This window comes from Triticum aestivum, chromosome 5A (genome assembly GCF_018294505.1).
Source record: "Triticum aestivum cultivar Chinese Spring chromosome 5A, IWGSC CS RefSeq v2.1, whole genome shotgun sequence".
NCBI classification, from domain to species: Eukaryota; Viridiplantae; Streptophyta; class Magnoliopsida; order Poales; family Poaceae; genus Triticum; species Triticum aestivum.
Window position 1 is genome coordinate 653,295,516 of NC_057806.1, and position 17,367 is coordinate 653,312,882.

Below are 17,367 nucleotides of genomic sequence, written 5' to 3' on the forward strand. Positions count from 1 at the left end.
GATTTTTGAGATTATCTTATATAGCACGTTACGTAAGCTAATGGGTATGTACTGTGTAATTACCTCAGGTGAGTCAACCTGGGGATCAGAAGTATCGAAGTATCATTCCATTCCTCTGGTATTTTCCTAGAGTTTATAGCAAAAAGGACCTCCTGTAAAATATCATCTCCTAGTATGTGCCAGAAATTTTTAAAAAAGAACGCATGGATGTCATTGGGCCCGAGTGCCTTCAGGTCCCCTATACTGAATACTCCTTTACGTACATCAACATTTGTATACGGAGCCATTAACATGGTATTCATTTGATCTGTCACCTTTGGCTGGACTTTTTTGATGATTGAGGGATCAACATGTTGAACTTCTAAGAAAAATAAATTAGCGAAGTAGCTCTGGATATGTGAACTGAGGGATGTCATACCTTCCAGTACGTTGCCAACTCCATCATTAAGCTTCTTAATGAGATTTCTTTTCCGGCGTGCGGATGCATAGGCCTGGAAAAACCCGGTGTTACGGTCACCATTCTTCAGCCATCCCGCTCTCGACCGCTGCATGTAACGAATTTCCTCAAGCTCCATTAAATACTAAATGAGTTCTAATAATTCTTTTCTCTTCTCTTCATTTTTCTCATTAATAAGACCAGACATAATTCTCTCAAGGTCCTTTTGTGCTTTTCTTTGTCTCTTCTTAGGTTTCTTCAGGACCCTTTGGTCCCAATCATGAAAAGCATCATGCATGCAGCTCAGCTTTTCCTGGATTGTGATCGGTCCTGTGTTTGCTCCCACGGCGTTCCATGTCTCATGTACAACATCCAAGAATGAGCTCTCTCTTAGCCAGCGTGCCTCAAAGCGCTTAGTATGCCCACCCCCATTCCCCATGGGAATAATAATCTGTATCGGCGCAAAGCAGCCTATGGACAGAATGATGGTAATTCAAGTTTTGTAATGCTGCATGCGGGTATAACGTGGCCAGGCATCATTGATATGTCCCTTGTGCAATCTCTCCCTTATCCGACCTCTCTGTCAAGTAAACTTATTGCCAACGAACCCCATGTCTCTCAGATCACAGTCGCTAATGAGAGACTGAAAAGCTGCCATATATTGTTGCGGCCTGGGGTTGCCACCTTCCTTCTCATTCAGATATTGTATCTCACTCAAATCCCTAATTAGAAGCCATGGTGAATTGTTGGTCTGATGCAACCAATGCATCCTTTCCCAAGTTTTATACTTATTTTCTCTCCTGAACTCGCCGTACATCCCCATCAATCTCCACTTAACAATGCTCTCATCTTCTACCATTACATCAACGAACATGGGGTCAAGCTCCAGCCTTTGTATTTTCACTGCCTTCCAAACCAGTATCAAACCACCTTTCTATCCATCTCCCGCACACACCAATTTGTGATCCATCTTTAATCTCCTTCGTAAACATTCAGTCGGATAGCTTTCCAAGCGAGTCTTCGACAAAAACATCACGTCTGGGTTGCATGCTCGTTGGACATCCAACAACGCCCAAATTGTTGCGGCGTTTCCGAGCCCGTTACAATTCCAACTTAGAACTTTCATGATGACCAACAGTCTCCGACGAGAAGACCGTGAATCCGGTGATGATCGACGAAAAACTGTCGGTCGGCGTAGCCGCCGGAGGACAGCAGATCACAACTTTGCAGCGATGATTTACAAAGAAAACTCACGGTCAACGAAGCCGCCGGAGGACATCAAACCCTGACTTTCTAAGCCAGGGGACAGGAACCTGAAGGGGGCACCTCGTTAGGGCATCAAGCCAGCCTCGCGAGGAAGTCACGGGGCCGGCGGCGGCCGCAACGACGCAACAACCCTAGATCGCAAGAAATATCGCCCGTGTCTTCTTTACTGTAGTACGAGCAGTCATGTGAGAGATATCCTAATTCAAAGTACTCTTCTACTCCCTTTGTAAATTAATATAAGAGCGTTTAGATCACTACTTTAGTGATCTAAACGCTCTTATATTAGTTTACAAAGGGAGTAGTTCCGAGCTCGGGTGAAGATTATGACAGACTTTTAAAACGAGGGCACTGTCGATCCATGTGGTGTACGGCAGTGCACAGCCAGCTTCACGCGGCTTTGCGACGGCGCGATCCAACCCGCTCGAAAGACGTACGTATGTATGCCAAGCCGGCTCGGTCGCTGGCAGCTAGCTTTGGAGCCGAGCCGACGGTGCGGCCAACACGAACTACTACTGCTGCTACCCGCGGCGGCCTGGTTCGCACGAAAAGGCCGTCCGGGACATGACCAAAAAAAAGGCAGAACGAGTGAACCACTGGTTAGGGTCAATGGATTACTCCTGTAGACAGCTTTGTTCCATACCTGCATTCGGCGCGTCGCAGGGGCCACGTTTTCTTGGCTGTTCCCAACTGCATATGCACAGTTGCACACGGCATCCGGCCGTTTCCCTCCGGACCAAGCAAGCGAGCAAAGCTAGCTCGCGCGGCAGCTCGTCGGCCGAACAACTGCTTGCATCATGTAGTTCTAGGTCGAGCAGCTTTGTTGCAGATTAAATTTCTTGGCGTATTTCTAGGTCCTAGAACTACGCAAATGACTTATACACCCGGACGGAGGTAGTAGTACCTGTTTATTCGTGCTTTCTAGTGGTGCCTTTTTGGTTTCTTAATCTGCAACAAAGCAAGCGAGCCGGCGTCATCCGCTCTTGACCAATCACCAAGGGGGTCTGCATGTGCATGCATCATGGTCCCTCGTACCAGTCGACGCTGATCCCACGTCCGCCAAGTCGATCCACGCCACACCACATGGCCGCTCGTGTTTACTCCTTCTGGATCGCGCGCGGTGCTGGGACCTCGATCCGATCGATCGGCACATGCTTCAACAGAGGACGACGAGGTTGTTTGGATCGCGACTATCTTTGCACCATGCTGCTGCATTATTTTTGTCATATTTGCCTTACTTGAATTGTCTAAATTGTTAGCCACACTTTCATTTGTCTAAGGAAATCTTGTCATGTCTATGACATATGAGTTCACGTTCATTATTATTTTTTATCTTGGGTGTGACTAGAATCAAACACCCATCTAACTTGATCAAATTTGTGTCAAGTGAGGCGTGGCAAAGTGTGGCAAGATGTGACTAGGAACCAAACAACTTTAAAGTTTTATCGCACAAGAAAAATAAACGGCGGACGCGTCAATTACTCCAACAAGTGGTGTAGCAAGTGCATGGAATATTTTTGATAAGCCGTGATGGTCATGAGTTTGCGCTGGTATGTAAATATGGTATACTGCTTTTGCCTTCATATATACGTCCCATGTGAGCACCGAGGAAGTGCCTCTTGCAGTACCCGTTCTCACCGTCCCTTCTTTTTTTTTACAGTCGTGTCACTAGATTAGCCTGGGAAGACCGCACAAATTAGAGAGAGCATATATACAGTTGACTGACTCTTTTTCTCTTAGTCGATTCATTTTCAGCCATTAGATCTCGATCGAACGGACGCCCCACCTCCTTCTTGCTCAGCTCGACGAGGGAGTCCCCCATGCTGCCATGCCAATATGCCATGCCCCTCGAACCCAAGCTTAACCCCTGGCCTCCAGCACCGGCGTCTGGTGGCGTTGTCGGGCCACCAAGTCACCCCTTCCACCGTGTTGCCGCCGCACCAATCATTCTTCCATCCTGCACCTGCACTTAGACCCGAGCTGTCAGCGCCGCCGTGCCTCCATCTGCGGCCTCGACTGCGGCGTTCCCATCTCCATCTCGGTGATGCCACTTCTCTCGCTTCCATCTAAAGTCGACAGATTCTACTTTTGCTTTTGTGCACCGAGGATTAGCATATTCGAACAAATTAACTATGTTCTACCCGGTTAACTTCAAAATTTGACAGTGTAGTTTTCTCCAAAGTCGAACCATTGTGCTTGTTTTTTCTTTTCTTTTTTGCGGGTGAAACCATTGTGCTTGTTTATGAAAATAGATGCTAATATCTAAAACATCAAATATCTATATATTGTACAGAAATATTTTTATGATGTAATATAGCCATATTTATCTATAGACTTGGCCAAACTTAAATAAATTTGACTTGAAACAAATTATTTATTTTGAACCGAAAGAGTGCATTGGATAATACAAAAAAAAGAACCTCGCACACGAACTTTCCAAGTTCCTAAGGGCATTTCCAACGGCAACCTACAAAAAACCTCTCGCATCCGTTCGTGAACAAGGGAGGTCAGTCCGCGGACACTGATGCGGGAGGATATCATGCAAAGGGTACAAGCGTTCAAATAGCCGCATGCAACACGCGTTCAAAATTTCAAAAGTTCAAATATTACACCCCCAACATTGTTGTCCCCTTTCACCGTCCACTGATGGTCAATCAGATCTTCGTTCAGCTGCTAGTGAGTTGGTCGATGAGGGAGTCCTGGATTAGAGGGTGTCCGGATGGCCGGACTATACCTTCAGTCGGACTCCTGGACTATGAAGATACAAGATTGAAGACTTCGTCCCGTGTCCGGAAGGGACTTTCCTTGGCGTGGAAGGCAAGCTTGGCGATACGGTATGCAGATCTCCTATCATTATAACCGACTTTGTGTAACCCTAACCCTCTCCGGTGTCTATATAAACCGGAGGGTCTTAGTCCGTAGGACAACATACGCAACAACAATCATACCATAGGCTAGCTTCTAGGGTTTAGCCTCTCCGATCTCATGATAGATCTACTCTTGTACTACCCATATCATCAATATTAATCACGCAGGACGTAGGGTTTTACCTCCATCGAGAGGGCCCGAACCTGGGTAAAATTTCGTGTCCCTTACCTCCTGTTACCATCCGGCCTAGGCGCACAGTTTGGGACCCCCTACCCGAGATCCGCCGGTTTTGACACCGACATTGGTGCTTTCATTGAGAGTTCCTCTGTGTCGTCACCGTCAGGCTTGATGGCTCCTACGATCATCAATGGCGATGCAGTCCAGGGTGAGACCTTCCTCCCCGGACAGATCTTCGTGTTCGGCGGCTTCGCACTGCGGGCCAATTCACTTGGCCATCTGGAGCAGATCGAAAGCTATGCCCCCTGGCCGTCAGGTCAGATTTGGAAGCTTAAACTACACGGCTGACATCCGCGAGGACTTGATCTTTGACGGATTCGAGCCACTGCCGAGCGCGCCGCACTACCACGACGAGCATGATCTAACTCTGCCGCCTAACAGTGCCCCAAAGGCCGCATCCGCATCAGCTTCGACCCTTAATTCGGAGCCAACCGCTCCGATCGAGGATGGGTGGTTGGACGCTGCCTCGGGGGTTGCGATCCTAACGGCAATCGAGCCGAACACCAGCCCCGCACTCCGCGAGACTCATGATTCCAAGGAGCCGGACTCCTCTCTGGACTCCGAACCATTCGCGCCTCTGCCGATCGAATTCGATTGGGCGCCGATCATGGAGTTTACTGCCGCGGACATCTTTTAGCACTCGCCCTTTGGCGATATTATAAAATCAATAAAGTCTCTCTCTTTATCAGGAGAGCCCTGGCCGGACTACGGTCAGCGAGATTGGGATGCGGACGATGAAGAAATTCAAAGCCCACCCACCACCCACTTTGTAGCCACTGTCGATGATTTAACCGACATGCTCGACTTTGACTCCGAAGACATCGACGGTATGGATGCCGATGAAGGAGACGATGAAGAACCAGCGCCTATTGGGCCCTGGAACGCCACCTCGTCATATGACGTATACATGGTGGACACACCAAAAGATGACAACGAGGAGCGAAAGGACGCACCGAAGGCTTGTTCCCTCGAAAAGCAGTCAAAGCGGCAACGCAAGCGCCGCCCCAAAACCCGCCTCGACAGAAATAGCGGTCACACAGACCCAGCGCTGGAGCAGGGCGAACCGCTGCCGGACAACGGCAATCCGGATAATCAAACCGAACAAACAAATCCTATCAAGGATAATGGTCCGGACGACATAACGCCAGACAGACACCCGGAGCAGCAGACTGCCCGTAAAAGGTGTGTTGCCACCGCGAGGAGTCTGAAAAAGCAGAAGCAAAGACTCCAGGCCGCGCAAGACACACTCCAAATCAGATGGAGTAAAATACTCAACATTGCAGCAAGGTACAGCGACAATCGCCCCTCCAAGAGCTACCCAAAGCGGAAGCTGCTACCCGAATTCGATGAGTGGCCTCAGAACCCCCACAACCAAATATCAAAGCAGCCACCTGGTCGGATAGACGACCCCTCTACCAACACAGAGCGGCATACAACGCCGCTCACAATACAATACGCGACCCATGCGAGGGCTCGCACCCAAAGGACGATGCAACAAGATCCATCTATGGTCCACGCAAGCGCGCCTCAGCATACAATGCAACACAACAAACATCCGAACAACGCGGTACACCCAGCTACAGGGGTGCCGCACACCCCCTATGTTTCACCGATGAGGTGCTGGACCATGAATTTCCAGAGGGATTCAATCCTGTAAACATAGAGGCATACGACGGAACAACAGACCCTAGGGTCTGGATTGAGGACTATATCCTTCATATCCATATGGCTCGAGGAGATGATCTCCACGCCATCAAGTACCTACCCCTCAAGCTCAAAGGGCCAGCTCGTCACTGGCGCAAAGGCCTCCCCGAAAGCTCCATTAGAAGTTGGGAAGAGCTCGAAGACGCCTTTCGGGCAAATTTTCAAGGGACTTATGTCCGACCTCCGGATGCGGATGATTTGAGTCATATAACTCAACAGCCCGGAGAGTCAGCCCGAAAGCTTTGGAACAGGTTTCTTACTAAAAAGAACCACATTGTCGACTGTCCGGACGCTGAAGCCTTGGCAGCTTTCAAGCATAGCGTCCGTGATGAATGGCTCGCCAGACACCTCGGCCAAAATAAGCCGAGAACGATGGCCGTATTAACAAACCTCATGACCCGCTTTTGCGCGGGTGAGGACAGCTGGCTAGCCAGATGCAGCACCAGTGACCCCAGTACATCTGAAGTTAGAGATGGAAACGGGAAATCACGGCGCAACCGCAATAACAAACGCCAGAATAAAGAAGACAACACGAAGGGCACGGCAGTAAATGCCGGATTCAAAAGCTCTCGGCCAGGTCAAAAGCCGCCCCCTAAAGGCACCAGGGATGAATTGTCCAGCCTCAACAAAATTCTGGACCAAGTATGTCAGATTCATAGTACCCCTGATAAACCTGCTAATCATACCCATAGAGAATGTTGGGTCTTCAAGCAGTCCGGCGAGCTCAACGCCGTACACAAGGGGGAGGATACACCAAGTGAAGACGAGGACGAGCCCCCCAAGCAAGACACGGGGGAACAAAAGAAATTTCCACCAGAAGTCAAAACAGTAAACGTGTTACACGTAATCAAGGGAAAAAACAACGCGGCACTCCCAGGAAAATATACCCAAGTGCCTGTCACCACGAAGTCCGGCCACTGGTCATCTCAACCGATCACTTTCGACCATCGCGATTACTCAGCAAGTATCCGACACGCAGGACGGGCTGCCCTGGTATTAGACCCAGTAATTGGCGGATATCACTTCACAAGAGTCTTGATGGACGGCGGCAGTAGCCTAAACCTAATATATCAGGATACAATCCGCGGGATGGGGTTAGACCCAACACAAATTCGCCATAGCAATACTACCTTTAAAGGAATAACGCCAGGCCCAGGGGCTTGTTGTACGGGCTCCCTCCTACTACAAGTTATATTCGGCTCCCCCAATAACTTCCGTCGCGAGCATTTAACTTTCCACATCGCTCCGTTTCAAAGTGGCTATCAAGCACTGCTCGGACGCGAAGCTTTCGCTCGCTTTAATGCAATACCACACTACGCCTCCCTCACACTCAAGATGCCTGGTCCACGTGGCATCATTACAGTGCACGGAAATATCAAGTGATCTCTGCGCGCCAAAGAGAGTGAGTTTGCCTTGGCAGCCGCACACTAAAGGCGCCCGGACAAGCGAAAGCATCCAATAGGTCGTCAAGACCTCAGATACAACTAATCGAGTCCGGCGCTGCTACTTATATCGAATAAATGGTCACACCCCTATTTGTCAATACAAGGGGCTCAACACGCGCAGACGAGTGGCAATTTCTTCTCATCTTGAATTATACATGGTTTCTTTAACAAACTATCCTTTTTGCATGACAACTTGTTCACCTAAATTCCTCTCTTTTACAAACGATCATCGTGCTACACCCGTCCAGGATATGGCACAATGGAGACACAGGCGCAGACGTGCAGCAGGGACTCGCTCCAAGGATTCTTTTTAGATTAAGACCCTGCGTAAACCTTTTTTTACTGTCTCTTGTTGATACATATCCACCGTTGAGAAGGATGCTGACGTCTTGGCATGTGGCCACGCCAGAACAATGCACGTACCTGGACACAAGGGGCTTCTGACAAAGGCCATTATTTAGGCCCGATTTATACCACAAAGACCGAATACCTTAGGGAGTGTTCGACGTCGCGAGTTTGGCCCTATATGCATCAGCTCCGAATCATTGTCTTTGGTTAAATGTTGGGTTTGCCCGGCTCCTGTGTTTTGGTGCCTTATGTTCCGCTTTACCGGCTAAGGTAGCACCAGGAGAACTACTGCGATTGTGCCCTGATTCATCCGGACGAGCATCTCAGTAGAGAAAGCCGAAAACTGAATGTCATGATATAGCGTGAGACTGGTCAACCACTCGATGACCTGTGGGAATGTTAAAATTCCTCCGCCTTAACGAAGGGCCGTTTACCGGCCAGGCATGTACGCACCCCGGAATCGGGAGAGTGCGGAGCCACCAGGGGCTATCTAGTAGCCCCACTGTCAAACTCCTATGGCTAAGTGAAAGTGCTAAAGCATTATAGTCCGGTTGCCTCGCTCGCTCCGCTGTCACCTCCTTAATAGGACCAAGACGTTGGGTTAAAGTGTGAACGCGTGTTTCTGCGAGCACCTCCGCATTATATGCGTGGGGGTTGAAGCCGACGACTGCAATCTTTCAGGTTATACACATGTATACATAAACAGCCGCCCAGGAGGCATCATATTACTTTCAGGAAAAAGTATAAAAATAGCCTTATAAAAATTTATAAAAGCATTTCGCTTACAATGAGATTACGTATCACTCAAACATAATATTTTTTGAGCACTGGGTCTTTATCAAACGGGCACCCTCAAGAACTTCTTCAAAGTAGTGCTCAGCAGCCTTTCGACCTATAGCCGAATCCTGCGCTGCAACATTGGCAGCATCCATCTCCGCCCAGTATGCCTTAACACGGGCAAAGGCCATCCGTGCACCCTCTATGCACGCCGACCTCTTCATCGCATTAATGCACGGCACCACGTCAAGGAACTGCTGCACCAAGCTGAAATAGCTGTTCGGTTTTGACCTTTCCGGCCATAACTGATCCACAACAGACCTCATGGAGAGTACGAACAACCTATTTAGTTCGGCCCATTCGGCTAATTGGTCAGTCAATGAAAGTGGACGCTCGGGAGAATGGAATTGTCTCCAAAACAACTGGTCTACTTCATGGTCCGTCTGACCCTGGAAGTACTTGGCCGCATCGGCAGCGCTCACCGCCAAATCCATATACACATCCTCCGAACTCCACAGCCGATCCAAAGGGGCATATTGTGGATCTCTGAACTTCCTCCGCAACATAAAGGATTTCCCAGCTACAATATCCACGGCTTCCCGCAGCTCATCCTTCTTTGCCCTCATAGCAGAGCGGAGGTCTTTTTTCATCGCAGCAGCCTTCTCAAGGTCCGATGCCTTCTCTTGATTTTCCTTTTCAAGAACCCGGCAACGGTCGGCGGCGGCTTTTAATTCTATGGCCATCTTGTCTCGGATCTTGCCATGCGCGGCCTTCTCGGCTTGCAACTCTTCGGCCGCCTTCCAAGCAGCCGCATTACCCTGTGCCTCGTCAAGCCTTTTGTTAACAAGCTCGATGTTGGCGTCTGCCGCATCCAACTGCCGTTCTAAATGGGCAAACTCGCTAGTCCGGCTAGCCACCGGAGCTTCCATCACCTGGACATAAAGGCAGTATGGTTATTACCTGGGAATATGATCCTCTGTTCGTCGTCGTTTCCGACGACAACCAGAGTCTCAGGGGCTACTATCTACACAGGGCACACCTAGCATGTGCAGGACTATCATACATTCTTTTACGTACCTCAAAGCCTGTCAGTAGACTCATAAAAGCTTCATGCAATCCGCTTTCGGCGGATGATATTCTCTCCATCACCGTATTCATCAGCACACGGTGTTCATCTGAGATGGCCGCTCGCCCCACCAACTCCCTCAGAACATCCGATCGCACACTAGACGGTGCCGGACTCTTTTGTCTGCTCTCTTCGGGAGCCAGACACGGGGAGCTTCAGGGGTCAATGGGATTATCTTCTGGCCTCACCGGACTCGGAGAGGCCCTCCGCGACGACACTTCAGGGTCGCCTGCTTCCGGAGCAGAGGAGTCCGGAGGAGGCGTTTCGCTCTCCATCATCTCTGGAAGAAGATCCCCCGAAGACGAGCTCATTTGAGAGGGTCTAATTAAGGCCCAAACTGCAAGGACATATGCGGTGGTTATTTTCTCAGAAGAAAAAGATGGCATATCTATACTATTAAAGTATTTCGAGTCACTTACGACTCGCGGGAGAATTGATCCCCCCGCGGACTTGTGCGGCAACAGCGCCCCCCAAGGTAGGACCCTCTGTGGAAGACTTCTTCTCCCGTTTGGAAGCTTCAGCTTCCGAATCCCCGGGCGCAGTCATTTTCCTCTTCTGGTCGTCTTCCTTCATGGAGACGCTCGCTCCCTCGGTTAGAATGGGCAGCGTTGGGGGCCCGCGTCCGCCCTTATTATCCTCCACAGTATCTTCCTTCAAGGGCTCCGGGCAAGGTGCGGTCTGGAGCATATTTTCCAATACCGGATTTTCCAAACCCTCGGGGAGGGGGGCCGAACAACGAATCAACTTCACCTTTGTTAGCCAGTCCTGGTCAAAAAGCGAGCTCTCGGAAATAACTTCGTAACAAAGGAGAGATAGTATGTTCGGCCAAAAGATGCCTTACCTATTCGGCGGCGCGGTTACTACTCAGGCCCACGTCCTCGATGATTTCCGGACACTCCACCTGAGGTCCGAAGAATGACTTGTACATCTCCTCGTGCGTCAGGCCGAGAAAATTTTGAATGACACGCGGTCCGTCGGGATTGAACTCCCACAGGCGAAGAGGCCGGCGCTTGCAAGGCTGGGCTTGACAAACCAGCATAACTTGTATTACCGCAACCAAACTGAAATCTCCATTGAAGAGATCTCGAATGCGGCTTTGCAGTATAGGCACGTCCTTGGCTGGACCCCAGCTCAGACCTCTACTGATCCATGACATCAGTTGTGGTGGAGGGCCCGAGCGGAAAACAGGGGCGGCCGCCCACTTGGCGCTTCTAGGAGCCGTGATGTAGAACCACTCCTGTTGCCACAATTCAGACACCTCTGGGATGGAACCTTTGGCCCATGGAGCTCCCGTCATCTTGTGTATTGAGGCACCTCCACACGCTGCATGTTGCCCCTCGATCATCTTCGGCTTTACTTCAAAGGTCTTGAGCCATAGGCCAAAGTGAGGGGTAACCCGGAGGAAGGCCTCGCACACGACAATAAATGTCGTGATATGAAGAAAGGAGTCTGGAGCTAGATCATGGAAGTCTAGCCCGTAGTAAAACATCAAACCCCTGACGAAAGGATCCAGAGCAAGCCTAGACCTCGGAGGAAGTGGGAGACGAACACGCCGTTCTCGTTGGGTTCGGCGGCGGGGACGGTCTGCCCTCGGGGAGGCAGCCGATGCAAAATCTCGGCGGTCAGATATCTGGCCTCCCTCAACTTTTTGATGTCTTCTTCCGTGACGGAGGAAGGCACCCATCGGCCTTGAAGGATAGATCCGGACATGACTGAAGGTTCGGAGCACCTGACTTGAACTTTGGGCGCTTGAGCTTGAGGTGGGGGAAGGATTCGATTGAGCACGGGAGGGAAAAATAAAAGCCTTGTCCCTTTATAAAGAGGGTGAATATCAAGCGTCCTCTCCATGTCCGTTTGGACTTGCCTATAATCTAGGAGTCCTAGAAGCGGCTGGGTTACCCACGCCCGTATTGATGAGAATTCCGGAATAAGGGGACACGATCTCTGCTTTAACAAGACGTGCTAAGGAAACCGCCTCGCATGACGCGCTGAGGTGGGATAATGAAACGACTCGGATAAAGGCTTGGCCATGGTGTGTCACACTATGGAATACGTCAGCAGATTAGATTTGTGTAAATGTTATTCTCTCTATGGCAATATGTGGAAACTTATTTTGCAGAGCCGGACACTATCTTTGTGTTCAAAATCTTCTATGAAGTACTTGGAGGAGGAACCCGCCTTGCAATGCCAAAGACAATCTGCGCGCCGGACTCGTCGTCATTGAAGCCTAGTTCAGGGGCTACTGAGGGAGTCCTGGATTAGGGGGTGTCCGGATGGCCGGACTATACCTTCAGCCGGACTCCTTGACTATGAAGATACAAGATTGAAGACTCCGTCCCGTGTCCGGAAGGGACTTTCCTTGGCGTGGAAGGCAAGCTTGGCGATACGGATATGCAGATCTCCTACCATTGTAACCGACTTTGTGTAACCCTAACCCTCTCCGATGTCTATATAAACCGGAGGGTCTTAGTCCGTAGGACAACATACGCAACAACAATCATACCATAGGCTAGCTTCTAGGGTTTAGCCTCTCCGATCTCGTGGTAGATCTACTCTTGTACTACCCATATCATCAATATTAATCAAGCAGGACGTAGGGTTTTACCTCCATCGAGAGGGCCCGAACCTGGGTAAAACTTCGTGTCCCTTGCCTCCTGTTACCATCCGGCCTAGACGCACAGTTCAGGACCCCCTACCCGAGATCCGCCGATTTTGACACCGACAGTCGATGCCGAATTTATTGATACATTTGAATAAACTCCTCAAATATGGCCGGATACTGGTCCGAAAGTTGGATAGGATCACCCATGTTCTCAAATTCTAGAGCTGCGGCAACATCGTCACCCTCATCCTCGAGAAGCATGTTGTGCATGATCACATAACATGTCATCACCTACGACAAGGTCTGTGGATCCCATTGTTTTGCAGGTCCACAAACAACTGCAAAACGGACCTAAAGAACTCCAAATGCCCCTCGACATCCTTTCTAGCTGCTTCTTGTCTTTTGGTAAAGTGAGTGTTTTTGTGGCTAACCGGGTTTGAGATGCTGCTACCAAAGGTAGCCCATGGAGGAGAGATACCTTCAACCAGATAGTAGGCCATGTTGTACTCATGTCCATTGACAGTATAGTGGCAAGGAGGAGCTTTTCCTTCAGTCAGCCTCAGAAACACCGGCGATCGTTGCAGCACATTGATGTAATTGTGAGACCCAGGCATCCCAAAGAAAGCATGCCAAATCCAAAGATCATGTGATGCAACTGCTTCAAGAATGATGGTGGGATTCTTAACATGACCATAATATTGCCCTTGTAAAGCCTTCAGACGGTTCTTCCATTTCCAATGCATGAAGTCAAGAGATCCGAGAAAACCTGGTCACCCTCATGCTTCTGAGATAGCCAAGAGCCTCTCGGTATTTGCCGCAGTTGGTTCTCTCAGGTCCTGATATCCAAACACCTCGACCACAACAGTTACAAACCTGGCCATGGCATCTCCGCATGCGCTCTCAGACATCCGTAGATGGTCGTCCCACGAATCAGCGGTTGTGCCATATGCAAGCATCTGGAATGCCGTCGTGTACTTCAGATAACCCGAAAAGCCAATCGTTCTTACGACGTCCTTCTTCAGGATGAAATAGTCAACATAGGACCTGACGTTATGGTACAAACGACCGAAGACAGTTTTGCGCATCCAAAAGTCCCGGCGAAAATGGTCAGCGAAAATAGTGCGTCGTGGGCAAAGTAGTTGGGCATTAGTGTCAAATGCCTCCGCGCCCTGTTCCGGTAGAGCACTCAATGACCGTTGATCGAGCCCTTGAAATTGATAACATGCTCTTCCGCATGCTCCGCGTCTTCAAGGACCGCCTACATCATTGACGTCTCATCGGAGTACTCCTCCTCGTCTAACGAGCGTTAGAGGACTCAACATACGGCGTATATGTACTCCAAATCAGAATCCATTGCTACAAACAAGAAGGGACAACCGTTTTCAACTCCAGCGATTCATCGAGCAATTGCCGGGCATGGTAGAGGATGGTACCTGGCGGGACCGTCGAAGGACACGGGGTTGAACGGAGATGAAGAAGAAGCGTTGGGGAGCCCTGCTGGATCGCCGGAGGTGACGAAGACGCAGATTTCTGGCTTGGGTGTGGTGTGATGCCCGGGGTGGTGGAGCGGCAGCAACGGCAACAGAGGAGGAAGAAAGGAGAGAAAATGAGAAGAATGAAGTCGCGGGGTCCGTGAAGGGTTTGGGTGCGCTTGGGTGTCGAATTCGTACGTTTCGCATGTCCGAACTCCTGCAAAGCTCCTCCACTTTTGTCTCCATTTTGCGATACAAATCGTGTATGGACCGCTCCGCGGATCGATACAAGACCGCATTGGATGGCTTCCGTGGTCCGAACAGTCCGAACGACTGCGAGAGGTCTATGGGTCTATCTTGGAGATGCCTAAGACTTTGACACATTGTTGTAGAGATGAATGTGGATAGGAAGGGAAGAGAAAGAAAGGGAGGGCCTCGGTGACAAGATGGTGAATAAATTCATTATGCATGCATGGACGCGGATATGAGGAACTTGACGACTTGGATCGGCGTGGTCGCTATCGGTTTCTCGGGTCTCCACATGGTCATGGTTTGTCGTGCAGAAGAAGAACTAATCAGTCCGTATTGAGGTTAGCTAGTTCGAAATTCAGAAGAACCGGACACACGCACACGCGTACGACTGTAAATGCACATTGACGATCGGTCGAGCGCGTGGTGCATGTACCTCCACGGAGAAATTCCATTGCCGTGGCGCAGGGATTTAGATGAACGCGGCAAGCTATTTTCGGACTAGAGAACTGGAGGAGAGCCAAAATCGGAAATGTGTAAACGTGTGAGTTCTTCTGGCGCAAGACTCGTCGTCGACTAGCCTGTCAGATCAACGTTCACGGGTGCAACAACCTATGTTTGGGTCCCGCAGTTCACCAACGCTTTCTTTTTATTGCCCTCTGCGTAACACCGTGAGCTCGCTAAATAATTAAGATTAACTCCAATAGATAATGTAGATGCATTTTTCAGAGATGTAAAATGCAATACTTCACTATGCAAATTTGCATCTACACCTGCTGAAGATGTAAAAACGCCAGCCGCGTGTCAACCGTCCAACCGCCTTCAATTGGCTTACGGGCGATCGCCCGCCGCCCGCCCAACTGCCTTCAGTTGGCTTCCGTGCGCCCACGCGCCGCCCGCCCAACTGCCTTCAGTTGGCTTCCGTGCCTCCACGCGCCGCCCGCCCAACTCTGCCGCCGGCCGATTTTACCCAAAATCACCTCCGCTATCGCCCGCCTGTCCCCCTTTGCCTGCCTCGCCGGAGTAGGGACGGCTGTCCCCGCAGCAGCCGATTCAATTTCGGCCGCCGCTTCGAATCAAAGCTTCTCCGGAGGTCGGGTTACTGTAATGGCTTCCATGGCGTGGTCGTGGACAGGCTACGCTTGTTCCTAGCCAAGACCCATCGACGGAGGTAGGAGATGCATGCCACGCCGCCCATCCGCCTGCCCGCCTCCGCCGTTCTTCCCGCCGTGCGAAGCCGGTTGCCCGCAACGCTGAGCTCCTGCCGCCCCTCCGACGCTCCTCCGCCTCCCATACGCTGCTCCTCCTCTTCTCTCCGCCTCGAAACGTTGCTCCTTTGCCGCTACCGCCGCCCCGATTCGCGTTGCCGTCGTCCCAATTCACCACCCCCGCAGCCCCTATGACGCTCCTCCGTGCCCCCCCACGCGCCGCCGCCGCTGACCTGACGCCGCCGCCCCGAATCGCGTCGTGCTGCCGCCGTCCCGATTCGGCCGCCGCCCACTAACAAAAGATATCAAAAATGAAAAAGTAAGAAGCATTTTTTAATGATGTAATTTTTGATGTCTTCTGTTTTACATCTATAATTTTACATCTTTTGTTGGATATGCTCTAAGCTTCCGTCCCCTTTCGCGGGCCCTTCCGTACGTCCAACCGCGTGTGCGCTGCCTGGGGAGCAAGCTAACAATTGCTCTCAACTGAAGCACGAGAAGAGAAGAGAAAGTTCGTCCTTCAAAAAAAAAAAAGAAGAGAAAGTTCGGCCTTTTCAAACACGCACTTTAGCCGGGTGGACGCCGATCGCGACTGGCTCCACGTCCGAAACCCCCCAGATGTCAACAACGACGTGGTGTACACGTGAGAACGCGCTTGGCTGCTACCACCTGCGAGTACGAGTACTCCATCCCTCTAGTATAAAAGGCCAACAATCCACGGAACACAACCACACATCCACGAGACACAATTCCGAGCTCTTCCGACTGACTGAATCCATCTCCCATCTCCTCCATCGTTCCGCGGATCGCACAGACACACCAGCTCTCGTCGAGCAGCCCATACCGGACTAGCTAGCTGCCTGGCTAGCCCCGTGCCGATGGTTTCCTCGATGAAGCACTGCAGAGATCAGGCCCAGGAGGAGCCCTTGTCCCTCTCGCTCTCCCTCGGCGCCATGGCCGACCGCACCAAGAAGCAGCGCCGCGGCGTCGCTGCCGGCGAGTTCGTGTGCAAGACGTGCAGCCGCGCCTTCCCGTCGTTCCAGGCGCTGGGCGGCCACCGGACCAGCCACCTGCGCGGCCACAACGGGCTCGCGCTTGGCCTCGCTGCCGGGTCTGATCAGCCGGGGACCAAGAAGACCACGGACCAGAAGCAGGCGCACCAGTGCCACGTCTGCGGGCTGGAGTTCGAGATGGGCCAGGCGCTCGGCGGCCACATGCGCCGGCACCGCGAGCAGGAGGCCGCCACCACGGCGCAGGCGCCGCCCGTTCTGCTCCAGCTCTTCGTCTAGCACTGCATCACCGATTTCTCTCAAGTTCAATAGCGAGGCATATCTAGTTCAAGTCCAGATTTACAGGATCACCTATGTGCACGATTTGGTTTGTACATTTGCTGCACAATAGCTGGTCTGCTCGCTCATGTTATTACGTATATATGTGTACATATTTTAGGACTCATTCATTCGTTCATTACTGTTTACTGGTATTATCTATACTTTATTGATTCATACATTTATTTTGTTCTACTTGAATCGACTACGAGTTGAGTTAATCCATGACGATCTCCCTCACACGGATTTTTTTTTCTTTGAAAAGGAGGCAGGCCGGGTCTCGTTGACACACACAATTATTTTT

At 50.8% G+C, this 17,367-nt stretch overlaps 1 protein-coding gene across 1 annotated transcript; it reads left to right on the plus strand.

Annotated features, from left to right (window-relative positions):
* Positions 1-16,452: 16,452 nt before the first annotated feature.
* Positions 16,453-17,288, plus strand: LOC123108220 (zinc finger protein ZAT8). Its single transcript, XM_044530051.1, has one exon. The coding sequence runs from the start codon at positions 16,614-16,616 to the stop codon at positions 17,022-17,024; it is 411 nt and encodes a 136-aa protein (XP_044385986.1). The 5' UTR covers positions 16,453-16,613; the 3' UTR covers positions 17,025-17,288.
* The last annotated feature ends 79 nt before the right edge of the window (positions 17,289-17,367 follow it).